Source organism: Zalophus californianus, chromosome 8 (assembly GCF_009762305.2).
Source record: "Zalophus californianus isolate mZalCal1 chromosome 8, mZalCal1.pri.v2, whole genome shotgun sequence".
NCBI classification, from domain to species: domain Eukaryota; kingdom Metazoa; phylum Chordata; class Mammalia; order Carnivora; family Otariidae; genus Zalophus; species Zalophus californianus.
The window spans coordinates 91771014-91797478 of NC_045602.1; the positions used below are offsets into that span (position 1 = coordinate 91771014).

Consider the following 26465-nt stretch of genomic DNA (forward strand, 5'->3'; position numbering starts at 1 on the left):
TCATCTCTTACTCACCGTCCATGGCCCAAGCAGAGATCTCCACAGCCTGCCTGACCAATGTTGCTGAAGGGGATACTGTCCAGCAGGCTGGGCCTCTGGTGTGTCTTGCTATTTTCCTTGTGTTCCTCTCCTCTCAGAAAATACTTCTTGGGAAGAGGGGCACATCAGGACACTTGAGTGAGAAGAACTATGTGATGGCCTATGGATCCACAAGGCACAGAATCCTCTCTAGTTCCAATGTGGGCCACACTGGACAACCACCCCGAAGCAGGTCACTAGTCGTCTGCGAGCTGCCTTTGGCTTACGGGAAGATGCGTCAAGATGACAGATGCACAGCTCTGTTTAAAAGTCGAGGGAGTTATTGGTACAAAGGTATAAAACCTTTGGTGGTGGGAAAAGGCTCAGAGGTGTATTTGGTGACTCCCATGCTTAATGAATTGGGGGACATAATTTCTCATTTTCTTAGTACCTTGATTGAGGGTATAATCCACATGACACACAATTCACTTACTTAAAGTGAACAAAGGTTTTTAGTATATTTACAGAGTTGTGCAACCATCACCAAATCAATTTTAGAACACTTTAATCACCCCAAAAGAAACCCATACCAATTAGCATACCCCAATTCGCTACCCAGCGACCCACTCCCAATCTCTAGGCAACTAGTAATCTACTTTTGGTCTCTTTAGATTTGTCTGTTCTGCACATTTCCTGGAAATGGAATCACATAATATGTGGCCTTTTGTGACTTGCTCCTTTCATTTAGCATAATGTTTTTAAGATTCACCCATGTGGTGGCACAAATCAATACATCATGTCTTTTTGTTGCTGAATAACATTTAAATAACATTCCATGGTATGGATATACCACGTTTTATTTATCCATTCACCAGCTGATGGACATCTGGGTTCTTTCTACTATTTAGCTATTATGAATAATGCTCTTATGAACATTTGTGTACAGGTTTTTGTGTGGACGTGTTCAAATTTTTCCTGGGTATATACCTAGGAAATTACTGGATCATATGGTAACTGTATGTTTAACATTTTGTGGAACTACCAAGCTGCTTTCCAAAGAGGCTGCACCACCATGTATCTCCACCAGCAGTGTATGAGAGTTCCAATTGTTCTACATCCTTGTCAACACTCATTATATCCTGTCTTTTTGATTCTAGCTGCTCTAGTGCCAGTGAAATAGCATCCCACTGTGGTTCTGATTTGCATTTCCCTGATGCCCAATGGCTTTGAGCATGTTTTCATGTGCTTATTGGCCATTAACATTTATTCAGATCCTTTGCCTATATTTTAATTGGTTAGTTTTTTAAAATTATTGACTTGTAGTAGTTCTTTATATATTCTAGAGATGAGTCCTTTATCATATAAATAATTTGCAAATATTTTTTCCCATTCTTCCATTCTGTGTGTGTCTTCTCACTTTGAAGTACAAACATTTTTAATGTTGATAATATGCAATTTATCTGTTTTCTTTTGTTGCTTGTGTCTTTGGCATCATAACTGAGAAATCATTGACTAATCTAAGGCCATGAAGATTTACACCTATGTTTTCTACTAAGACTTTTCTAGTTTTAACTCTTACATTTAGATCTTTTATCGATTTTGAGTTAATTTTTGGTAAGAGGTGAAGTAGGAGTCTGACCCTATCTCATGTGGATATCCAGTTATCCCATCACCATTTGTTGAAGAGAATATTCTTTCCCCCATTTAATTGCATTGGCACCCTGCGGAAATTAACTGACCATAAATGTGAGGGTTCTTTCTGGACTCTCCATTCTATGTCCGTCCATCTGCCAGTACCATACTCTTCTGATGACTGTAGCTTTGTAGTAAATTTCGAAATCAAGAAATATGAGTCCTCCTGTTTTGTTTCTCTTCTCCAAGATTGTTTTAGTTATTCAGAATCCCTTGAATTTCCATGTGAATTTTAAGATCAGCAGGGAAATCTCTGCAAAGAAATTGGCAGAGGTTTTGATAGGGATTGCACTGAATTGTGATCAATTTTGGGAGCATTGATGTCTGTCTTAACATGTTAAGTCTTCCAGTCCATAAATATAGGATGGTTTTTCATTTATTTAGGTCTCAACATTTTTTTTCAACATTGCCTTGTAGTTTCCAGAGTACAACTGACCCTTGAAACAACACAGGTTTGAACTACACAGGTCTACCTATATGACGATTGTGTGTGTGTGTGTGTGTGTGTGTGTGTATAAATACTGTACAGGACTGTAAATGTATCTTCCTTATGATTTTCTTAATAACTTTTTTCTCTAGCTTACTTTATTGTAATAATATGGTATATAATACAAGTAACATACAAAATATGTGTTAATGACTATTTATGTTATTGGTAAGGCTATAGTTGACATAAACTATTAGCGGTTAATGTTTTTATGCAGATTTTTGATTGCCTGGTTCAGGGGGTAGCACCCTAACCCTTTCATTGTCCAAGGGTCAACTGTATACATTTAGCACTTCTTTTGTTAAATTTACTCCTAAATATTTTATTCTTTTTGATACTATTGTAAATAGAATTGTTTTCTTGACTTCATTTTCGGTTTGTGCATTGTTACTATTTGGGAATGCAATTGATTTTTGTATATTGTTGTTATATCCTGCAACTGCTAAACTCATTTATTAGTCCTTATAGACATGATAATGTCATTAATGAACAGAGATGATTTTATTCCTTTTTTTTCTAATCTGGATGCCTTTCATTTTATTTCCATAATTAAACTGTTCTGGCAGAGAATCTCCAGAACACCTGAATAGCAGTGGTAAGAGGAGATATCTTTGTCTTACTTCTGATCTTAGGGGGAAGGTTTTCAGTCTTTCACCAGTAAGTATGATATCAGCTACGGGTTTTTTGTAGATGCAAAATAGTTTCTTTTACAAAACAATGAGCCAATAAAAGAGGGTTGAATTTTACCTTGCTTCTGTAAGAAAGCCTGGGTGAGAGCCAAAATTTAGATATTTGCTCTGCCACACTGACATACTGCTGTTGGTTGAGTAACATTTGCTTATCAGGCATTTATTTTCCATGCTTAGATTCATATATTGCTGCATAGCCACAGACACTAAATTTTTATGTCAGCATTTTAGTATTGTTATGGCTTATAATGTTTTTAACTTTATAATTTCTTTCTTCCTAATACCTAAATGATTATAATGAAAATCAAGGTTAAAATAATATTGATGTATTTATTAGTCAAGTACTAATAATGGCCATATAATTTTAACACTCCTTTTAGTGTTTCCCTTATAGATTCTGACTGCGGTTTTGATAACCATTACCTTGAAAATAATTGTTGTGAAACAATATCCTTTGAATTTAAGAAGGGGACACTCATGTGCCCCCACCAATGGCTTCCTTGAGGTGACATTGTCCGACTATCTGTGTAGACCAGCACCATCTAATAGAAATTTTGCTAATGATCAAATGTTCTCTCTTCATACTGTCCAATCTGGTAGACATTCACTACTGTGCACTTGACACGTGACTAATGAGACTGAGGAAATGAATTTTTAACTTTAATTTTAATGAGTTTAAGTTTAAATAAATACAGGAGATTAGTCCCTATCATATTGGACAGTGTATGCAGCTTTCATCCCCCTCATTCCCATGTGCTTCCAAAAGCAGTTTCCATCCAAGGGGCCTGGAACTTTCTTCGCCAGCAAAAATTAGTAGTCACTCATTTTTTGCCACATTCTCCATGTCCTTAGCACCTGGAATTGTGCATTCTGATAGATGGTTTTTCAACAAGTGTTCATGTTGGAACTAGAAAGTTCTTTTTAAGTCTTTTAAAAAGAAAGCTGCCTCCCACACTTGAAAAAGGTCTTTAAGAAGGTATGTCTGGGGCAGCACATTTCCCTAGAGCCTCCTTCTGCATCTGGACTCCTCTTCATTTCTGTCTTCACAACATTCACCAATAGTAACACTGTATTTGTTGAGTAGCTGCTGTGTTACAAGAAAGGTTAACAGTCCCTGTGTGTAAATTTTCTAATTTCCACAACAACCTTATAAATTAGATATCATATCTCCAATTTTGGAGAAGAAAACCAGAGATTTAAGTAACTTAGCTAAAATCTAGCAACAGGTAAATGGCGAAATCAGGGCTCTGGTGTATTGCACATTCTAATTCTCTCATCCTAAAGTGAGCTGGAGAATCTTAGTTTCACCACTGACTAGCTGTGTGTCCTTGGGAAGTCACTTACTTTCCCTGAACTTCAGTTTCCACATCTGGAAAAAGAGGAATTAACAATGGATGCCTCCAGAGCAGACAGGGAGTTAACCTGAGGCTTTATGAGAGCCCTCCAGGTGTACAGAGGGCCAGGGCTTGCTTCCTGGGTTATCTTCAATTCCTTCCCTATTCCTCCTAGCCCGTGAACTTATTTTTGTCCTTGATTTTTTTTTACATGATTGCTTATTGTTATTATTGGTAAAAATGCTCAGCTGAACTGAATTTTACCCAACAGACATTTAGTGAGTCTCTCCTATGGTCAGGAACCATGCTTGGTGTTGAACACAATCAGTGGCTGAATTAAAATTCTAAAAACACGAGTATATCTTTTTCTAGCTAAAATCTGTTGAAAGTTTACCATGGCTCAGCCATTCTAAATGCTTTACATGCATACCTCACACAGTCCTCATAGTAACACTTTGTAGCAGTGACTATTAGGGTTCCTTATTACACAGTTGAGGAGACTGAGGCACAGAGAGGCTGAATTACTTGCCAAATGTGACATGACTTATAAACGATGGAGCTGGGGGCTCAAATCCAGCCAAGCTGGCTGCAAAGCCCCATCTCCTAACCCCAAGGCTCTGAGGTCCCCCATCCTTTTGTTTGCACATTACCATGAGAAAGTCATTCCGGAACCATGGCATGAAGGAACACCTCCAAGAGGTGTTCAAACTCCTTAGCACTGCCTGCAAACAAAACATGCTGTAGGCTGGCTGGGGATACAAGGATGTCTAAGGATTATGCTCCAACCCCAGGAAACTAGATTGTAAGTCTAGGAAAGAGCATGATTGAAAAGTACACGATGACTTGTAAATCAAAGGAGGTGTGGTAAATGCTAAACTGCTGATAGAAAGTCCTAGAACTTCACAGAGAGATCTGTTCTGGTTTGGTTACTCAGAAACACTTGTGAGGGGGCAGTGTGTCACATGCACCTTAAAGGAAGGGTCAGACTTCGGTAGATGGAGAAGAGGCAAAGAGAGAACTTCCCTTGTAGACAAAAAGACAGGAGCCTTGGGATGGAGGTGAAACACAATGAGGCATTTCTCTGACAGTCAGCAGGGGCTCCTCTTGCTGGGACCTTCAGCATCTGTAGGAACAAGTGAATTTGACAAAGGGCGGGCTGTAATAAAGAAGGGAAGGCCATGGGCAGACTGTGAGGCCTGGCCACCCTCATGGGGCAAGAAGGGCAGAGGGGCTACCTGCTGGCAGGTAGAGGAGAGGAGGAGCAGGAGGGCAGGTGTCTCAGAAGTTATGGGAGGAAGAGACTTGAAATAGTCAGAGATCAAGAATGCAAACAACATAGAAACGTCAAGAAAAATAAAGACCGAAAATAAGTTTTTGGCTTCATTATTTAGGACATGATGGGCATTCTTCAAGGGAACTGTTCCAATGAAACAGCAAAATGGGCCTGAGCTGGTGAGCCCTCAGTGAGGGTGGCAGGGCCAGGGGCCAGCCATCGCGAGGGAGCTGCTAGTGCCATCCCCATGGAGACAGAGACAGGGGTCAATCCCCCTAAACAGGAGGTCCAGAGAGGAAGGGAGGTAGTTTAAAACATGCAAAAAAGCCTCAAAGCAATGGCTCAAGGAGACCCAAATAGGACACCCTGCCATGGTGAATCATCTAGAACCCACAAAAGAAGTGAACCAGCCTGGTGTGCAGCAAGACTTGATTCTTGAATATCCCTCAACTCCTTTGAGGGCTGGCAGGCTTGAAAATTTTGGTAAAGTTTAAGCAAAGTGTGTAACAGGTCCTGTCCCCTTTCTTGCCTCATGCATACAGGCAATTGCTCTCACTTTCTGAGATCTTTCAGGGGCAATCTATGGCCTGGGAAAGGCCAAAGGGATCCGCCCAGATGTGAAGGCCCCAACCCCAGGGCCGGCTGCACCTGAGGGCGCACTGCTCCAGCTCCAGCCTCCTTGGGCCCGCTGTGCATGTGAGTCAAGACCTGGGCTCAGCGCAGGCAGCTGGTGGGACGTCAGACCAGCATCTGCCTGCTTCCACCAGCGGACAACCCGCCTCCAAATCTGCTGGTCTTTCCAGGTGCTTCCTCTTCCGAGAGGTGCAGAGGCACCCATTCCAGGGTGCTTCAGACCTCAGTCTCCACACTGCCCTCCCCCACCTAGCTTTCAGGAGTCACTGCTTGTCTGAGCTCTCACGCTCCACCATGGGATGGGACGAGGCGGAGTGCAGGAAAGGACCTCTGTGCCTCCTCCCTTTCACTCTCGGAGTGCCCACACCCCACCCCTTCGGTCACTAGGTCACTATCGGTCAGTACAATCCGGGGGAGAGGTGGGTGGGCAGGTGCTTGTCTTTCGCTTGTGAAGAAGTCACACTGCCCTGCTCTCTTACAAGGTCTGGACTCTCCTGAACCAAAGAGGCAAGACACCCAGCTAAGCGGTGGAATCCGCGTAGGGCTTCCCTGGAACGAAGTTTCTTGCCCCAGGGCGAGGCCACAGCATTCCTCACACCCATTACACTTTTCAGCCCAAATTTAGAGATCTCCAGCTTTTGGGGTTTTGTTTAGAGTTCAACAGCGCCGCCCTCTGGTGTTTGGTTGTGAGTGACCGTAGCTGAGAGGTGGCGCAAGGTTTAAAAAAAAAAAAAAGTTTGTCTCTCCCTTATGTTTTGGACCCCCCCCCCAACATTCTTGGTAAGTGAATAAGCGGAAAAGGTCGGGAAAGTGACAGATTCCCTCCTCCTCCCCACCCCGTCCATCCGCAGGACCGCCCTTCTGCAACGCGAGTGGCATTTATGTGCACCTTTCTATCACTCTGATCTCTCAGCCAAATTCAAAAATCCTTAACTGTCCCGAGCCAGATTCGCTTGGAGCCCGCGAGGGCTCCCGTGCTCCCCTTTTGGGGTGTGAGATGGACTGTCCCTCTGTGAAGCTGGACAAAAACAGACCAAACAGGCTAGGGCGCTCCCCACCACGCCCGCCCCAACAGGGCTCGGCAGGAATTCGCCTGCCGCTGCTTCTGAAGGGTGACAAGACCTTGGAGCCCTGACAGTGTCCTCGAGACTTTCCCACGCGACGAGATGACGTCTGGCCAGACAGCTCCTGCTCAGGGACCCGTGGGTCCTTGCTTGTGCGCGGAGGGCGCCAGTATTAGGCCAGTTCTTCCCCCTCCCCCCATCCTCGCGCCAGCCACACCCTTTGTCCTCTGGGGCCGAGCGCACCCAGGTCTCCCGCTCTAGGCGCCGGGGCCCAGGGCGGGGTCCAGTTCTCTACTCGCTACTGCTTCTTTGGGGAAGTCCACGCCCTTGGCAGCCCCTCCCCAAATCCTCTTCTTGGCGGGGCCTCCCCCTAGAGCCCGGCAGGTCTTGGGCACCACCTCCCCACCCCCCATTTAAAGCCCTCCTCTCTCGTCTCTACTTCCCAGAGTTCTGCAATCAAGACTTCCCTTGAAATCGGTGGTAACAATACATTTATAAGAAAAAGAAAGAGGGCCGAGAGATTAGGAGGGGCTGCGGATTAAGCCCCTTTTACGACTGCGAGCCTGAGGGCCCTAGTGGCGGGGGCGGACACTGTGTCTTGCTGATAGAGGTGCTGTCCTCCCGCGGCGCCTGCGCTTGGCGGTCCCGCCCGGGGACCTCCCAGCGCCCCGGCTGGGTTTACTCATCCCGGCGAGGTGATCCCAGGCGCGAGGGCGGGCACAAGGCGTCCGGAGAACCCAGTAATCCGAGAATGCAGCATCAGCCCTTCCCACCAGGCACTTCCTTCCTTTTCCCGAACGTCCAGGAGGGAGGGCCGCGCACTTATAAACCAGGGCCCGGGCCCGCCGGCATGTCAGATGCTGCTTCGCCAGGGCTGCGCGCCGCGGCTGGACACGTCTGGGCTGGGACCAACGCAAACGGCTGTCGCCAGCGGCGCCCTGCGCCTCTCAGCCCCCGCCGGGCTTGGGCCCCGTCGCGGCGCTTGCGCTCTTCCCCGCGCCTGCACGCGGCGTGCCGGGACAGCATGCTCCGGGTCCTGCTCCTCGGCGTGCTGGCCCCCGCGGGTCTGGGGCTCCCTGCGCCCCCAGAGCCTCAGCCACGCGGCAGCCAGTGCGTCGAGCACGACTGCTTCGAGCTCTTCCGGGGCCCCGCGACCTTCCTCGCCGCCAGCCAGGCCTGCGAGGGGTTGGGGGGCCACCTGATGACCGTGCGCTCCTCAGTGGCGGCTGATGTCATCTCCCTGCTCCTGAGCGGCGACAGCGGCGACAGCCCGCGCCTCTGGATCGGCCTGCAGCTCCAGGCCGGCTGCAGCGACCAGGGGCAACTCGGGCCCTTGCGCGGCTTCCAGTGGGTTACCGGCGACGACCGCACCAGCTACAGCAGGTGGGCGCGGCTCCACGTCGACCCGGCGCCACTCTGCGGTCCCCTGTGCGTCGCAGTCTCGGAAGCCGGGGCCCTAGCACCCGGCGAGCCGGCCTGGGAGGAGCAGCAGTGCACTGCAGAGGCCGATGGTTTCCTCTGCGAGTTCCACTTCGCAGCCTCCTGCAGACCCCTGCTGGTGGAGTCTGGCGCCGTGGCGGCCGCCGGTGTAACCATCACCTATAGCACCCCGTTCGGGGCCCGCGGCGCGGACTTCCAGGCGCTGCCGGTGGGTAGCTCCGCCGCTGTAGCGCCCTTGGGAGTGGAGCTGGTGTGCGCGGAGCTGCCAGGAGAGGCCGAGGGGCGCTGGGACCGGGATGCGCCTGGCGCCTGGGACTGCAGCGTGGAGAACGGCGGCTGCCAGCACACTTGCAACGCGAGCGCCGAGACGTCGCACTGCCTCTGCCCCGCGGACGCCTACCTGCAGGAAGACGGGCGCTTCTGCGTCGCATTAGCGGATCACTTGTGCCACAAACTCTGCGAGCATTTTTGCATTCCCAACAGCTACGTGCCCGGCTCCTACTCGTGCATGTGCGAGACGGGCTACCGGTTGGCTGCCGACCAGCACCGGTGCGAGGACGTGGACGACTGTATCCAAGTGCCCAGTCCGTGCCCGCAGCGATGTGTTAATACGCGGGGCGCCTTCGAATGCCTCTGCAACTCTGGCTTCGAGCTGGTAGACAACGAGTGCGTGGAGTCAGTGGACCCGTGCTTCGGGAGTAAGTGCGAGTACCAGTGCCAGCCCGTGGGTCAAACTGACTTTCGCTGCATCTGCGCCGAGGGCTTCGCACCCAGCCCTCACGACCCACACAGGTGCCAGATGTTCTGCAACCAGACTGCATGCCCAGCTGACTGCGATCCCAACAGCCCAACTTCCTGCCAGTGCCCCGAGGGCTACATTCTGGACGACGGCTTCATATGCACGGACATCGACGAGTGTGAAAATGGAGACTGCCCCGAGGCCTGCCGCAACCTCCCAGGCACCTACGAGTGCATCTACGGGCCTGACTCGCCCTTCGCCGGCCAGGATGCCACCGACTGTGACCCCAAGTTGATCATTGACGGCGACGGCGACAGCGGCTCTGGGGAGCCCCCAGTCACCCCGACTCCGGGGGCCACCTCGGGCCCCCCACCTGTAGGGCCCTTGCATTCTGGAGTGCTCATCGGCATCTCCATCGCCAGCCTGTCTCTGGTCGTGGCGCTTTTGGCGCTCCTGTGTCATCTGCGCAAGAAGCAAGGCGCCACCAGGGCGGAGTTGGAGTACAAGTGTGGCGCCCCAGCCAAGGAGGTGGTGCTGCAGCACGTGCGAACCGAGCAGATGCCTCAGAAACTCTGAGAGGCCTCCTCCCTGGCCCCTGCTGTTGGCTGGGCCTTCCCTCCCTCCTGTGCCTCTCCCCCTCCCCCAACCTTACTCCCTGGCCACCTATTCCAAAGCACTTTAGCTGGCATCAGAACTGGAGAAGATCAGGCCGCCCTTCTTTTGCTGATTCCACACTTGGCTGGGGAGTGGGGGTTGGAAGGAGTATGCGCCCCAGCCACTTCCATGACATCATCGGACAACTAGGCAGAGATGGCAATTTATAGCGAAGACACAGACTACAGAGTGTCCCATGACCTCACCAAGGGGCATGAGAGGGGTGGGCCTCCTTGGCTGGAAGCCTTTGGGTCAGACTTTTGATCCCGTGGACTAGTGAGTGTAATCAAGGTGTGCATAATGACCAAGATATTTATTTTTTAAGTATTTAGGATGGCTTTTTTTTCTTTGCTTTTGCTTCTCCCCCCCACCTGTATATCTCCAGTACCCACTTTGTATCCCTCCCTCCCTCCCTCCCCTTCCCTATCTGTATATTTATATATTTCTACTCTTCAGGTTGCAGTTAAACCATCTTGGTGGTTTTCCCAGCACTCTCACATTGCTGAAGCCAGGCCCCAGTTACCTTCGTTGTTCCTCCCAATTTTCCCCTCCTTGGAGCTCAGCCAACCCACCTGGAATGTCCCTACCTGGCCACCCTCCTTCTGTTCTTCCATGTCTGCCTGGGCAAAGCTCCTATGTGAAATAGAATCAAAAACACTACAATCAAGGTTGGTTGGGAATTTATTTGCTCTTGAACCAGGCTTGCTAATTTATCCTGAAATTTCAGCTTCCAGAGTAATAGCATTTTAACAAAAGTTAAGATGTGAGAGGCATTCATTGAACTAATGTTGCTGGACTGTCATAGAAATTCAACCCAAGGAGTTTTTTTATTTCTATTTTTTAAACAATGAGCCTGGGTTTTATTGTTGTCATTTTCGTTTGAACTGAAAGATCTTTATTGTTGTTAAGCTTCTTATGCCTGTTTCTTTTTCCCATTATTATAATTATTGTTGTTGTTATAACTGGTTATTTTTGATAATGTTGAAAATGTTCTCATGATTGCTCTAGATTGAGACAGGAATGAAGTTCCTCCCAGGGGACAGTTTAAGAAAGTTCTGAGCTGCACAATTCATGCCAGTTACCATTTTGAATCTTACTCTTCTTGTAATGTGTGCTCCAAAATAAAACCAGTTCTGCTGGGTCTTGGGGGATTTGGGAACTTGGGGATGAAGCCTGGAGGATGCCCAATTAGGGCCTCACCTTGATTAGGCCAATGGGAATTTCTCCCACTTCAGAGGGGCCCTCCACCCCTGGCCACTTAGAACATGATCCCTGCACAAGAAGTGGGAGCTGCCCCTGGCAGCCAGTTAGAAATGCAGAAACTCCGGCTGCACAAGAATCTATATTTTAACAAGATCTGCAGGGGTCTGCCCAGTATAGCTTGAGAAGAACTGTTTCAAACAGCTTCCAACTTTCTGGAATACATTAAATATGGATCAGTTATAAGCAGCAGGCCAAGTCCAGGCCTATATTCTCAAGAAACTGAGGAATTTTCTATTTATAGCTTTGCTTTCTGATAGAAAAGACTAGGTACACACCTTTAGACATTGCTACACAGGGTTGTTGGTTCAACTAAGCTAGGAATGAATCGTATTTCACTGTATGGGAAAATGTATCATACAAGAGTATCTTTTGTAAAACAAATGTTTTCCTCTATTTTGTAAACTCAGCACATTTGTACATAGTTATTTATTTATTGGAGATAAACTAGAACACAGGCAAAACTCTTGCTTATGACATCACATGTAGAAAATAAACAAATAACAGAGTGCTCTTGGGTTTTGTGTCTGTTCACCTACCCTCCCCCAGCCCCCTCATTTTATGTCATTAAACAGGGCTCACAAACAATGAAATTTGGGGAGACACCTTGAAAGGATGCTCCATGCCCCGTCACTAGCTCCATCTGCTCGTGGCATCATCTCTGACTTTCAAAGATCTTTCCAGAGGAAATTGTCTTCACTGTAGAAGGACTTCATGTAATGTCTGTGTGCACAAATATTTATGTTTCCTTCTGTAACCATAACAACTTCATACATAGGACTTGTGTCTATATGTTTTGAAAGACATTATAGGATTATTTGTTGGGATGAGTTAAAGAAACAGTTCTTCTTGGGGGCATTTCTAGAATCCCAGCTGTGTGTCCTTCCTGTGAATGGTTTGGCATTATCTGCCCTCTGAGATATCCAAACACAACAGTCACGAGGGGTCTTAGTCTGTGGCTCAAATTCAAACAATCATTTCCACATACCAAGGTCTCATGCAGTATTAAATCATTCTTATTTCTGTTGGAGATTAGAAGTACTGTCTTTGTAAGACACATATTTCCTGGTTCCCTTTTCCTCAGAGGGTGGCACTGCCTGAATTTTATATACAGTGCTCTGAAATTTTTCATAAAGCAGAAGTTGGAAGACAATTGAGTTTGATCAAATATTCAAACATTTTTATACATCTGGATAATGCTGAATTTCTTAGCTTCAATCTGCATAGTTACTGTTGCAAAGATGAAGTTGGAAATTTCCACATCCATCCTGGATGAAGCTGACAGCTTTGGGGTGTGTGCGGGGGTGGCTACTATGCATAGCGTTCTCCCAGGATCACAAGTTGAGCTATGTTGCCTTTAGGAGTTTAGCAGACTAGCAGAAAACCAAAGTCAGTAGTAGATACATGTGAAGAAAAACTTGATGTGCATAGGTAAAGCAGGTACACATGAATTGTGCTGGGGGTCTAGAGGAGAGGGCGGTACCTTACAGATTTGTCCTTACTACTGGACTTCATTTTCAAAAGGGACTGCTTCCAAGTAGCTAGCAAAATGACTAAGGAGGGCTCATTGCTTTAGGGTTTCTCCATCCAAAGGAGGGGGATTTTCTTAAGGAATATAAGAAGACCAAAACACACTTTTAAGACTCAGAGTCAAAAACCCTTACTGGGTCATCTTGGACTCCAGGGCACTGGTGGGGTGCGGGCCCAGTCCCTCCCCATCCTCCTCATTCCTTGTCCTGTGGGAGATTAGCATCACTGCTTATTGGCCTCCTCTGAACTTGAGATTCTCTGAACAACGGGGAAACCACAGCCCCACTCTGAGAAAGATGTCAGAATCACATAAACAAATCAGTCAGCCATAGGAATCATCGCCCAGCATTTAGAATCAGAGTAAACCTTATGAAACAGGGGCTGTGGATCAATTTGTACAGTCTTGCTTTCTGTTCACATTATTGGATATCCAGGTCTGAGGGAGAATTTCAAATCTCAGCAAGTGGTACGTGTTTGCTGATGACATCCCACAGCTTGCAAAGCCTGGGGAAGAAGGTCAAGGTCATACTTGTGGATAAGCCAGAATTTGATTTTATGAGTTAAATGGCATCTGTCCCTTCCTCACATCTAGCCCCTTTTGTTGGACTGGTTTGGCAAGTATTTATTGAGATTGTACTCTGTTCCTGGTTTGGTGATAGGCATGGTAACAACCCCCTACCTTGAGAAGCTAACACTCTGGTGGGAGAGACAGATATGAAACAAATAATTGCCCCCAAACTGTATTTAACTTAGAAACAACAGTAGGAGCTGGGGAGGAGAAGCTCAGCACAACAGGGCAGTGAGATTTAGGTTGCAGGAGTAAAGAAGGTGTCTTTGATGAGCTGACTCGACACTAGACATGAAGGAGGAACAGGGGTTAGTCAAATTCAGAGTGGAGAAGAAAGCAGTGTGGGTGCAGGAACAGTGTGTGCAAAGGCCCTGTGCAGGGAAGAGTCTTGGCAGAGGGCATGAAGCATGGTGAACAAGAGGGAGGGTGGCCAAGATGAAGCTGGAGAGATAGAATGGAGAGGTAAGAGTGGAAGGGAGAGGAGTTTCCAGGTCAGGTTATCAAGAGTGAATTCTATACAAGAAGCAAGCGTGCCACTCAAAGAGTTTTAACAAGACACACTGGTATTCAGTTTCTGTACTAAAATTGTTTGGGAATATAAGAGCCACTTCTAGGCTTATTCACATGTCCCCATGGGCAGACACCTGGGCATCCAGCAGGGCTAACAAGGGGTGTGGGTGTCACATACACCTGGATTTGAATCCCAGCCTGACACAGGGTGGTCACATGACCATGGGCACCATGCAGCCCCTGTAAGGTTGTAAAGTGGGGTGCTAGCAAGTGTGACACCACAGGGTTTCCATGAGCATTAGATGAGGTGAGTTAGCACAGGTTTGGGCACAGATCAGGTGTCCAATAAATGAGAGCACTTGTGCCAATAAATAAGTGGATGCATCAGTGGATGAAAACAAATGACTATGTTGAGATCTCAATTGTCTTGAGAGCAAATCTGAGGTGTGCAGAAAGTGGAAATTATTCTTTCCAGGCAAAGTGCAGTCATTTGGAAGAGACGCTGTCCACCCTTGAGGGAGTGTTCTGGGGGGGTCTGGGGGATCCTTAAGGAGAGAGATGTTTGCCGAGGGTGAGAAGCAGTCCCTCAGGAGCCATAAAATCCTGCCTCCAAGTTCTCTTTCCCCTGCTCACAAAGCCCATTAAGGCATAGGAGTGCAGAGATCTCCTGCATTGTGCTCCCGGGGAGGCCACAGAGAAGGAGAGAATATACCCCAAAGTGCCCTGCTTTCTTTCTCAGGGCCCAAAAGAGAAAGATAAAATTGGCTCCAGCCCAGGCAGCCCCTGGGGCTGTGAGAAAGGCGGCACTACCCGCACCCTCACCCTCAACCGCCCCATGGGGCCCCCAAGTGTAGCAACACCAAAGAGGAACCTGCAAAAGAGAAAGGAATCATCAGTTGAAAATGATTAGCAGCCCCAGCTGTCCAGACTCTTGATGGGCGACTCTGGGCAAATCTCTAAACTTTGTCAACCATCTACCTCACTGGGGCAGTGCGAGGGGGCTGGTTGGGGTGGACACCTAAATGCTCCCCAGGAGAGTCACAGACTCGGCTGTGACTGAGTTTCCTAGCCCTGCCACACATGGGAGATCCCCCCCCCACTCAGAAACAGGGTCAGCTGCCCCCCTGCGTCTGAGGAAAGGTGGCATCATCCCCTAAAGTGCAGGGACTTGGGGGAACTCTTCATCAGAAAAATATATGCATGTTTGCTCATCTTCCTCTTTCTCTGTGGGGAGAAAGAAGAACCTAAACTCCTAAGGATCTAAGTGGTGTCTGATCACTGATTAGGGGCCAAAATAATTAAACTCTGTGAGCCTGGAATGTTCTGGCCATTAGGACCACAAGTGCCAGGAAGAGCAGGCTAAGCCCAGATAGTGGGTAGTGCATTTTACTTTAACTCTTTTTTTTTTTTTTTTAAGAAAAAGATCACAATATAACTGACATACATTAAAATTCACCCTTTTTGGTGACCAAATCTGGAAGTCCTAAAGAATACACACGTTCCTGGAGCTAGCACCATCATCAACATAGAGGAAAATTTTCTTAATTTTACTTTATTATGTTATGTTAATCACCATGCATTACATCATTAGTTTTTGATGTAGTGTTCCATGATTCATTGTTTGTGCATAACACCCAGTGCTCCACGCAGAATGTGCCTTCCTTAATACCCATCACCAGGTTAACCCTCCTAGAGGATTTAATTCTCAAGGAATTAAAAGAAGTTGAGGCAAGAGGCAGAAGGAAGAGGGGAGGATTCAGGATACTGTGGCAAAGCCCCTCTTCTTGGCTGGGTGACTGAAGGAAGATCTGCTTGGGAGTCCAACAACCCATAACGTAAGCATCTGGGGCCAGCCTCAGTGTGAAGCCAGAAGGTAGATTCCCCCTCCCCTCTAGAACCCTCAGTTAGTTTCTCAGAGTCCATAATCCCCCTTCGTCTCCCCTTCCAACTTCCTACCCTTCATTTTTCCCTTCCTGCTATCTTCTCTCTTTTATTTTTTAACATATAATATATTATTTGTTTCAGAGGTACAGATCTGTGATTCAACAGTCTTACACAATTCACAGCGCTCACCATAGCACATACCCTCCCCAATGTCTATCACCCAGCCACCCCATCCCTCCCACCCCCCACCACTCCAGCAACCCTCAGTTTGTTTCTTGAGATTAAGAATTCTTCATATCAGTGAGGTCATATGATACATGTCTTTCTCTGATTGACTTATTTCGCTCAGCCTAACACCCTCCAGTTCCATCCACGTCATTGCAAATGGCAAGATCTCATTCCTTTTGATGGCTGCATAATATTCCATTGTGTATATGTGTGTGTGTGTGTGTGTGTGTGTGTGTGTGTGTGTGTGTGTGTGTGTGTGTGTGTGTGTGTGTATATATATATATATACACACCACATCTTCTTTATCCATTCATCTGTTGATGAATGGCTCTTTCCATAGTTTGGCTACCGTGGATTTTGCTCTATAAACATCGGGATGCACATACCCCTTTGGAACCCTACATTTGTATCTTTGTGGTAAATACCCAGTAGTGCAATTGTTGGGTCATACGGTAGCTATATTTTCAACTTATTGAGGAACCTCCATACTGTTTTCCAGAGTGACTGCACCAGCTTGCATTCCCACCAACAGTGTAGGAGGGTTCCCCTTTCTCCGCATCCCTGCCAACATCTGTCATTTCCTGACTTGTTAACATAGAGGAAAGGGCCACTCCCCTTCACTGCCACTGGAATTGTGAGCACATACCAGATGAAGCTTCTTTCCTCTCTGAGGCCTGCTAACCTTCCCCACCCCCTGCAGGGTCTCCCCATGCCAAGGAGCTTATGTTTTCATGTTTGAATCACAAAGATGAACTTTTCTAAGCTTTGACCAGACTGCCTGACTCTCTTAACCTTTGGCAAACAGGTTTCAGTGAAACCTGGCTCCTGTGTCTCCCTGCACCTTGCCCATTGGCCCCGTGTTCTGGACTCACTGCCAAAATTCCTGGCAGCCCACCAGGAGTGTGCAAAGAAATAAAAAAGAAAGATGACGAATCCCATGCTACAATTTTGGGGGTGGAACTTGAGTGTGCAATAAGGAAGTAAGGAAGGTGTGTGTGAAGAGGAATGATGGTGCTGCCTACTCACACTCCTTGGGCCAAAGCCCTGCTCTGCCACACTCCTTCCTGAGGCGCCTCAGTCTGCCATTCTGGTTGTGGACAGGCCGAGGTGATAGAAGATTCCCAAGTTGTAACCTAGGGGGCTTCTGTTGGTCTTATATTAAATGGGGGTGAATTATTATTTCATGTCTTTAGGGAAAACCGAGGTTACAAAGAACATATAAAAACACATTTTCATCATGGTCAAGACTCTGTGGGGGGTACCTGACTTCATCTGAAAACACATCCCCTGACCTTTTCGGGCCTTTCTTCATAAAATAATATAGGCAACGCCCGGCTCTTCCTTTAGTTGTCAGAACATGTGTCCAGGGTTCAGCACTATCTTTTTTGTTTTGAGAGAGTCCTTCTCCCTTTTTTTTTTTTTTTTTTTTGGTCAGCAAGTTCAGATGTAGGCAAACAACTGATTTCCTCTCACAAGAGAAATGAAATATTTTTTTAACATCAGATTCTAACAGAATCAAAATCCTTCTCAGCTTGTTTTGAAAGTGTGATTACAAAAGACAAAAGAACCCTGGGGATGCATTAGTTCAAAGCCACACCCACTGGAGACAGGGGAGCAAGTCCAGAAGGGTTTCAGGACCCAGTGAAAAACACCAAGATTCCAAACTAGGGTCCATGATGATATAATGCCCCCCAGGGCTACAGGCCAGGTGTTTTCTGCCTGAAATAAATCTTTTTTTTTAATGGGACATATCATGATTGATATTGTCCTGAGATGAACCTTCTTCTCTTCCACATATTGAACATGTGGCAACTTCTTTCTGTTGTCTTTCTGGAATCTTCCTTCTGGCTTCACACTGAAACTGGCCCCAACTGCTTACTCATGGGTTGTTGGACTCCCAAGCAGACCTTCCTTCAGCCATCCAGCCAGGAAGAGGGGCTTTGCCACAGTATCCCGAATCCTCCCCTCTTCCTTCTGCCTCTTGCCTCAACTCCTTTTAATTCCTTGAGAATTCAAGTCTCCCACAGACTCTGGAGATCTTGAGCCTTGCACACCATCACCCCTGTCCTGGGGGCACACATTGTTAAATTTGTCTTGAAATGGTGATTGAAACCAAAAGTGCCACTTTCAGTGGCTTCAAATCACACCAGAATGTGATTCCTTGCCAGAATGTGATTTCCGTCTTACTTCAAACATTTTTGCCCTTCTTCCAAAGGTGGGACTTTGGAAATCCAACAGTAATCCGAGGAGAAGGGAAAGTCTGAGAAAGACACAGAGCAAGTCCCGGCTTCTCTGTTTCATTTGTCTGAAAGTCCAGAGCTCGGGATAGGGAACACAGGACCACCCAGCAGCAAGGTGCCTGCAGGCCTGGGATAAATGGAAATCATGTGTCTGCCGGGTCTTGAGGTGTATCCACTCTGCAAAGCTTAGGAGGGAGTCTGAACCCCTGGCTTGGAGGGGAAGCTGTGCTCTCTCTCCAGAGCTCAGAGTAAAAGCCTATGAGGTTCTTGATAAGTTGGCACCTTGCCCAGGGACATACTCAAGCCCCTGCTTTGTGGGTGAGAGATTTCTGGAGCCCAAGGTGGTTCTTTTCGGTTCCAGGACATAGAAAGGGCAGCATTTCCTTAGTAAATGGGCTGAGGGAACCCTGTCTGGGTAAAGGAGCTCTAGAAACGGTATGAGTGGGTGGCTTCCCTCAATTTAGGGAGCACACTGCCCCCAATTCTGGTCCCCTCGTGTCCTCTCATGCTATTGGCAGCCCTCCCCCTCAGGGCACAGATCGCGGTCACCACGAGGGAAGTGCGTGGTGACAAAACCCTCCCCATCTTGACTGGGGTGGCAGTTAAACAACTGTGGCTGTCTAACTGTATGATTGTCGAAATTCATAGTACTGAGCACCTAGAAGGAGTGAATTTTGCCATATGTAAATTATACTTCAATAAAAATAGATTAAAAAGAAATCGCAGCCTCCTCAGAGTGGCTAAAGAAATCCTGATTTTGGGGGCACCTGGGTGGCTCATTCGTTAAGTGTCTGCCTTTGGTTCAGGTCATGGTCCCAGGGTCCTGGGATCGAGCCCCACATCGGGCTTCCTGCTTGGTGGGGAGCCCGCTTCCCCTTTTCCCACTCCCCTTGCCTGTGTTCCCTCTCTCACTCTCTCTCTGTCAAATAAATAAATAAAATCTTAAAAAAAAGAAAGAAATCCTGATTTAAAAAAAAAAGAAAGAAAGAAAAACCCTCCACCAACAACAACACCAACAAAAACAGGGCAATTCTCTGTACTGACCTTGTTGTCTTCTTCTCTGCCAGTTGGTCACTGTCCGAATACTGAGCCTTCCTCTGGGCCAGTCCCCTGCACAATCATGTGTAGGTAGTCTTGTTCCGGCCTTTCTCCAAGGGCCACGGAGCTTTCCTGCAGTCACACCGGGCTGTTACATGGGTGCTCTGTCCCTGGTCTGTGTGTCCGCAAGTCTGTTCTACCCAGGCCTCCACACATCTGCACTGTGCCAACGCTGACCTCGGGCAGCCCATCTAGACCCAGGCGCTGCACCCCCATGTGGCATCAGTGGGTACCCACGGTGGCTTTCCATAATAGGAAGCCATATTTTTATTTTAACCAACTCAGTACTTCCATTCTAGGCGACACAGTTAATCTTGGATTTTTTTTTTTTTTAAGTTCTCCCCCATTTTCAAAAGTGCCCGTCCTGGTTAGACACTAAGCTAGTCCATTCATATGATTGGGAACTCTTGTCTTCCTGTTGAAAAAAGCTGATGAATGTTGAAATGGAAAGAACATGTTCCTCCTGCCAAACTCCTGGTGCAAAATAGAGGCACGAGTGCCCCAGCTTTATAAGGACTCAAGAGCCCTTGATGGGTTTCTTTGCCAGGCAGACAATGACCCTCTCATTGGAGCTTGTCACTGCCGTGCAATGGCAGGGTCCCAAATCCTTAAGGGGACTTATGAGGCACTGCTGGTCTGTTTCCTAATGCCTCTTGCTGACTGGGCATTATCTGTCCTCTGTTCCAGTCCCCTTGGGCATCTGTAGTGCCTACCACCACAGGCCCTTTGCACATGGTATCCTCTCTGCCTTGAGCCCTTTATATCTTCCACCCTACCCCCTTCTTCTCCTGGCTGACTCTCACTCATCCTTCAAAGGAGGGCATCTCCAGCAACCTTCCTGGGGAACCCTGCCCTAATGACCATGTCAGATTCTTTTAGTACATCATCTCAGAAACCAGAATCCATTTCTGGGTTGTTCTAACTTTAGCTTAAAATTGTACTCTCATTTCTGTGGTTCCCTGATTAATGCTCATCTTTTGCCACCTAATCTCTGAGCTTCATGAACACAGGGGTGTTGTCTGTGGAGGCTCCCACGATGCCTCGAAGCTGCCAGAAGCAGCACTCACTGTGCTGTGTGCATGCACCCCCACCTGTATGTACCTCCACAGAGCAGAGCTTCGGGGTGTGGTGCTGACTGATGGTGTGCAACCAAGGACAGAGCCTTAGGATTCTGACATTTGTGCTTAAAGAATCTGAGGCTTTTCTGTCACCTACTTAGGGTAAGGGGTGGTGAGAGACGGGGATGTTTCATGACCAACAGCCTGCCCGAGAAAAACTTCAAAACCCAAATTTACAGGGGTTTGCCCAGTTACTGCTCAGGCTGCCATGTCCGGTTTCCGAGTAGCATGGCCAAACATTTGGGTTATTTTCTCCTTTGATATCAGCCTTTGGCATCTCAGGAGTGCTACGTATGATGTTTTTTAATGAAAGTGAAGCCAAGAATTTAAAGCTGAAAATGAAAATAATATGCATCTTTGCTCAGTGACATAGTGCTGACAGATAGGGCAAGAATTCCGATGAGTGATCACCTGTCATTCCCAACATCAAGAAATTATAAACACCTGGCTTGTCACTGAACAGCAAGTTAAAGACAACTTTAAAAGACAAGGCAAGTTCACTGATTGAGGGGGTGCCTAAAGGCTGTTTCTACCCAGATGAAAAATGTTTTCATTCATTTTGAAGCCAAAAGCTGTTATAGGGCTGGCAGAGCAGGACTCAGGTCAAAGCGTGGCTGCTTGGCCGACCCGCCCAGGCAGGTGAAATGTGTGAGTGCTCTCAGGACCCGGGCTGCCTCCATCCCCGACTTCATTTCACTGCAATCTTGCTGCTCAGGAACTGGGAGGGTGTCAGGCAACCAGCTGTTACAAAGGCGGCAGTGTTGATGCGAACTAAGGCCAGCAGCGCTGTTGAGGGGCTTGCTGCTGCCGGTGCCCCGTTGTTAACCGCCCCTCGCCCCCAGAAGCGAGAGGGATCTGCAGCAGAGGAAGACACTGGTCAGCCCCGCCCCCTCCAGGCATGATTTATGACTCCCAGGTCAGGGGCCGTGTTAACGCTCATTTTAAACAAGGGATAGAGAGAGTACTCAGCATAGAAGAATGTTGTCTTTCACCCTCCCACTGCCTCAGTTAGCGTGCCTCTCCAGTGCCTTTGAGAAGGCGGTTTACAGCTGACAAGAACTCCAAACCCACACCCTGCTTTTGTGCATATTTCACGTGAGAAACTGAGGCTACCAGAAATTACAGCACTGCTCCCTGGTCCGGTGGCTGGAGGGCCCCTGCCTCTCAGGGACTTTTCCTTTTATCGCCTAAGGCTGCCTCTGCTTCAGCTATCACCAACTAGTTTAAAACTTTGCATTTAAATACTCGGCCCAGCAGGAGTGTTGCCAAGACTCCTGGGCAGTGCCCCATCTTCCTCAGCAGAGAGTTTGCTGAGTGTGAATCACCGTTGGAGACTGAAGAGAAGGACCCCAGCCCCACACAAGTGGGGGTGGGAGCAGGCAAAGGCCCAGCAGCTCCTGCCCATTTCAGATCGTTGCCAGGGCCACAAACCCCCAGGGCATTGCTCTCAGCCTGGAGGGCAACCACATTTACCGAGTGAGCACCCTGCTGCACATTGCCGAGCACTGGGCAACAAAGAAATACTTCAGTTTTAAAAACTGCCAAGAAATTACAGTTACACGAAGCCAGCAGACACTAGCACTGACTTACTCCAGATGCCCAAAGCAACTCTAGTGGGTACAATAGGTTTGGGATGGTCCGTGTGCATGTGTTTATGTGCATGTGTGTGTGTGCACATGTGTGCATGCATGTTTGTGAGTTCAAGGGGTTCTGTGTCTTAGTTTGGAGCTTCCAACCCACAGCCATGTCTCCAGGACGTAGTACAGATTGGCTACACATTTTCTCTGCCAGACAGATGTAGACCACCCCAATGCGCAGAGCCTAAAGACCGACATCTCTACCTCGCCCATCCAGCCCTCTGAGACACAGTTGGATCGACACTGATTATTGCCTACACATCATGCTGCTGGCTGGCCATCTAGAGGAGCAAGGATCCAATGGTTATGTGCCCAAAGACAGTTCAAGCAAGGTTGTTTTTGTTTTTATTTTTGTTTTCATTCAGTAAGGAAGAAGCTGGAATCTAAAGCCACATGGAAGAGAGCTGTCACAGTGTGCTGGTACTAGAAGACCTCTTGATTTTATCAACAGAACTCTGAGGACCCTGGGGTTCAGCTGCTTGCCTGCATCATACAATAGTTATATCTTGGACCAGAAGTCAGCTTTCCTGCCTGTTTCCCATACACCAAGCATCTGCTCATATCAAGTAAAACTCTGATCTTGGCCCTAACACTGCAGGGAAGAGCCTTGTTCTGCTTCTTCCTTGATCTCAGAGAGGAGCCCCTGCCCATGGTGGAAGCAGAGCGTCCCCCTAGGCCTCACCCTGCCCTCCTGGCCCTGCCTCAATCTTCTTTAGCCTCCTAGAAGCCCCCTGTGCCCATCTTGGGACACCTGGTGGCTGCCTGAAAAGGCTCAAGTCAGGCGAGGTCTGCTAGGCTGGCAAGTCCAGTGTATTTTCTCTCGAAGCCCTCCTGCCAGGAAGCTTTGAGCTCTGGAGGGCTGAGAACCCGCTGGAAGAGCAAAGGGGCTCTCTCTTCAGTTGTCCACCTCACCCTCCCCGCCTGTTCCTCTCTCCATCTGGATGGGATCAGCCAAACCCAGAAGGGCCTTCTGCTGTGCTAAGCCAGGTGTAGTCTCCCCACATAGCTGTTCACACATGTTTAATAGCATGTTTTCACTCCAGAGCCCCACATAAGCATTGCAAGCATTTCTTCATAAAAAAACAGGATTAAAGCTCCTCGTAAGCTGACTTTTTCCTTTGGGAAAAGCTAATTTATCCTTGGGTTAACATCAGGCAAAAAGTTAGAGTCATTTACTGTGTTCAGCCTACATATGTTTGTTATCTACATCTGGCTGATGTTTTACTAAATTGTGATTTTTTATTTTTTAATAGTGGGTGATCGAGCTGCCTCCTCTATCCAAAATCTGGGCTGATTTCCATCTGCGTTCTCTGGTCTCCTTTCCCCTCCCCCTGACTCCCCTCCCACTCACCACTGTGATATAAACTGCCGATTTAATGAGGTCTTGTGCTCCCATGCCAAAGAGTCGAGGCAAAAAATCGCATCATAGGAGCTAGATGAGATTTATCCTTTCTGCTTTTTTTATTACTGACCTGGTTTTGTGCCTCATAACAAATCCCACATTACAATTCTCCAAACATTTTCTACTCACAGGAAGCCTGCTGCTAGCCCAAGACAACTGGAGTGACACTTGTGACTGCAAGCAGGCACTGGGCCTGGGGGGGTGAAAAAGCTGGTGCCTCAGACTGTCATGCATAAATTTCAGTTAGAGGAGAGCCCAGGAACGGAAGCAAAGGGAGTGTGCTTGGAGGCATCTTCCTTCCTCCCTTCTCGTATTGAACATGTGATGTCCCCATCACAGCCAAAGAGTCGGCAGAGAGCAAGGGCACTGGCTGCCTCCACCCTCTGGACAGTCCTCTCCTGGGCAGAGGTTCTGTAACAAGTCACAGGCAGATGGCCATTCCTCCCTGGCATGCCCCTGCCTCCCACCCCTCCGAAAACAGTCAGAGGTCCAGGGATGATTAACATCATAGACCAGTGCTCAGAGGAGTCCAAACCCCATGAAGGCGTCCTCCTGAAACCCAGAGTCCTGGGGTTGGGAGAAAGCAAAGGAGCTTTGATGCTCTTGGGGTTAGCACACAGACTGCTGGAAAAAGGTGACTGCGGTAGGAACAGGCGGTGGCTTTTAGGGGAGCATCGGGGCAGGCAGTCTGCTGGCTGGTAAGGGTGGCACAGACTTCTTTGCCATGGCCAGGCTGGGGAGGAGGTGAAAGGGCTCTTCAGAAGGTGGTGGTCCTGATGAGGGGGACCTGCTTGCGGCTGGGTTCTGGTTGCAAGGGCCCCTGCTGGCAGGGGAACAGAGGGCATATCCATCCTGCCCCACCTCTGCTCTTGAGGGCAGTGGCATAATAGTCCAGGGGCTCTTCCTCAGGACCGCCAGGCGCATCCAGGAGGCAGCACGGCAGGCAGAGAACCCGCTGGAAGGACCGGCGGAAGTTGTCGGAGAGGAAGCCATAGAGGATGGGGTTGGCGCAGCTGTTGGCGTAGCTGAGGATGAGGGACACATGGTTGATCGTGGCATCAAGGCTGGTCACAAACAGGTTCAGCAGCTGCACCAGGTAGAAAGGCATCCAGCAGAGCACAAAGGCAGCTACCACCATCAGCACCAGCCACGTGATCTTCTTTTCCAAGCGCCTCCGCTGCTGTCAGCCGACCTGGAGTGCCACCGCCCGCATCTTGCCCACGATAAGCAGGTAGCACAGGACGATGGCCAGAGCGGGCAGCAGGAAGCCCAGCAGGAAAGTATAGACCACAAAGACCGCCGACCAGGCCGGGTGCGGCCAATGCAGGTTGCAGGCCACGGCCTGGCCGCCCCGAGCCGGCCTCGTGTCTGCGAAGATGGCAATGGGCAGGGTGACCAGCAAGGACGCCAGCCACACGCCCAAGTTGATCAGCTTGGCCACGCTGGGCCTCCGGTAGGTGGCGGTGCGCAGAGGGTGCACCACCGGGACGTAGCGGTCCACGCTGAGCACGGTCAGACAGAAGATGCTGGTGAACATGTTGAGGCCGTCCACACTGAGCATCGCGCGGCACAGCACGGACCCGAAGGGCCAGTGGCGCAGGGCGGCCGACGAGGCCAAGAAGGGCACGCCCAGCCTGAAGAGCTCATCCGCGATGGCCAGGTTGAGCAGGTAGATGTTAGTGGCCGTCTTCATCTTGGCGTAGCGGAGGATCACGAAGATGACCAGGGCGTTGCCCACCCGGCCCACCAGGCACACCAGCGCGTAGATGCACTGGATGGCGCCCATGCCCGCTGCCCCCGCGTCCCGACTCCCCGCCGCCGCCTCCTCCTCCCCGGCCGGGGCTCAGCTGGCGTTGACCGCTGGGGACCAGGCCGTCTGGAGCTCTTCCTCGCCCCCGGGGGACAGCGTCAGGGAAGCACTCATGCCCAGGGGTGCCCGCCCAGGTCGGCGGGAGCGCGGCGTAGAGAACGCGGCCGGGGGCTCCGGCGCAGACGCGCGCGCCTCTCCTTGATCCGCCTGAAGAGCGGGCCGCTGGCCCCGCGGGGAGCGCCCACCAATCCCGCGCCGCGCGCCCTCCGCGCCACAGTCCAGGAGCCCGCGTGCCCCTCCCCGTTTGCCCACCTCCGCGGCCCCCGCAAAGCTACCGTCCAGGCCCCCAGCCCCGGGGTCCAGCCCCGCCCCAGGTGCTCCTGGGCCCCCCACCGGGCCTCCTGCCTCGGCTGCGCCTCACCTCAGATCCTCTTCTCCGGCCGGTTGCCGCCCACTCCTCTGTTCTGTCCTCTCCAGCCGCGAGGCTGGGGGTCCCGGAGTCCTCCGTTTGGATGATGCGGCGCTCGGGGAGGCAGGGGAGTGCGGAGCCAGTTGCCGGACGCTTGACATTCACCCCCATTCCACCCCGTCCCCCCTGCCCCTGTGATCTTCTTGAAGACCTGCAGGGGCTGTCCCATATTTAAACTCATGTCATTGAGGTGGAACCTGAACCTCCTATAGGCGTCCCGGTGAGTTGCAGGTCTACAGGGTCCCCTTCGCCCCCCTCCCCCCGCACTCCCCGCAACCACAAATCCCGGGACTTTTTAGCGAGATTTCAGTGGGGTGGGGGTAGGGTGGGCGCCAGGAACTGAGGTGCACACGCGCGGAGGCAGAGATGCCACAGAAGAAGGCCAGCCTCTGTGTCCTGTGCTCGTTGCGCTGGGCCTTGCAGACTCAGGCAGCTCGCTCCAGAACCTGAGGCGTGAAACTTACGCGGAGCCTGCTGTCTTCGGAGGCGTCTCCGCTGCGGTCTCTGAAATGTGCCCGGGGAAGGGTGGTCCGGAAAGGTCGGTGTTCCAGACTGGATTTCCTCCTCCCTCCAAACTCCAAAAAGTGCCAGTTGACACCCCTGGACTAGATGATCCTGGGCTAGACAGTCCCGGTGTGAGGACCCAGCAGGCAGCCCCACAACCCTGTTTGTTCCTACTAGTCCACAC

General features: G+C 49.3%; 3 protein-coding genes across 3 annotated transcripts; 1 reads left to right on the forward strand and 2 right to left on the reverse strand.

Annotated features, from left to right (window-relative positions):
- The first annotated feature begins 6955 nt into the window (after positions 1–6955).
- THBD (thrombomodulin) lies at positions 6956–11794 on the forward strand. The gene has a single exon (XM_027623137.2). It carries the CDS (start codon positions 7942–7944, stop codon positions 9943–9945), a length of 2004 nt encoding a protein of 667 aa, XP_027478938.1. The 5' UTR covers positions 6956–7941; the 3' UTR covers positions 9946–11794.
- A 12437-nt stretch (positions 11795–24231) lies between these two features.
- Positions 24232–25422, reverse strand: LOC113937806 (somatostatin receptor type 4). The gene has a single exon (XM_027622653.2). It carries the CDS (start codon positions 24634–24636, stop codon positions 24256–24258), a length of 381 nt encoding a protein of 126 aa, XP_027478454.2. The 5' UTR covers positions 24637–25422; the 3' UTR covers positions 24232–24255.
- Positions 24648–25313, reverse strand: LOC118357262 (somatostatin receptor type 4). The gene has a single exon (XM_035728919.1). The coding sequence runs from the start codon at positions 25282–25284 to the stop codon at positions 24682–24684; it is 603 nt and encodes a 200-aa protein (XP_035584812.1). The 5' UTR covers positions 25285–25313; the 3' UTR covers positions 24648–24681.
- Positions 25423–26465: the final 1043 nt, after the last annotated feature.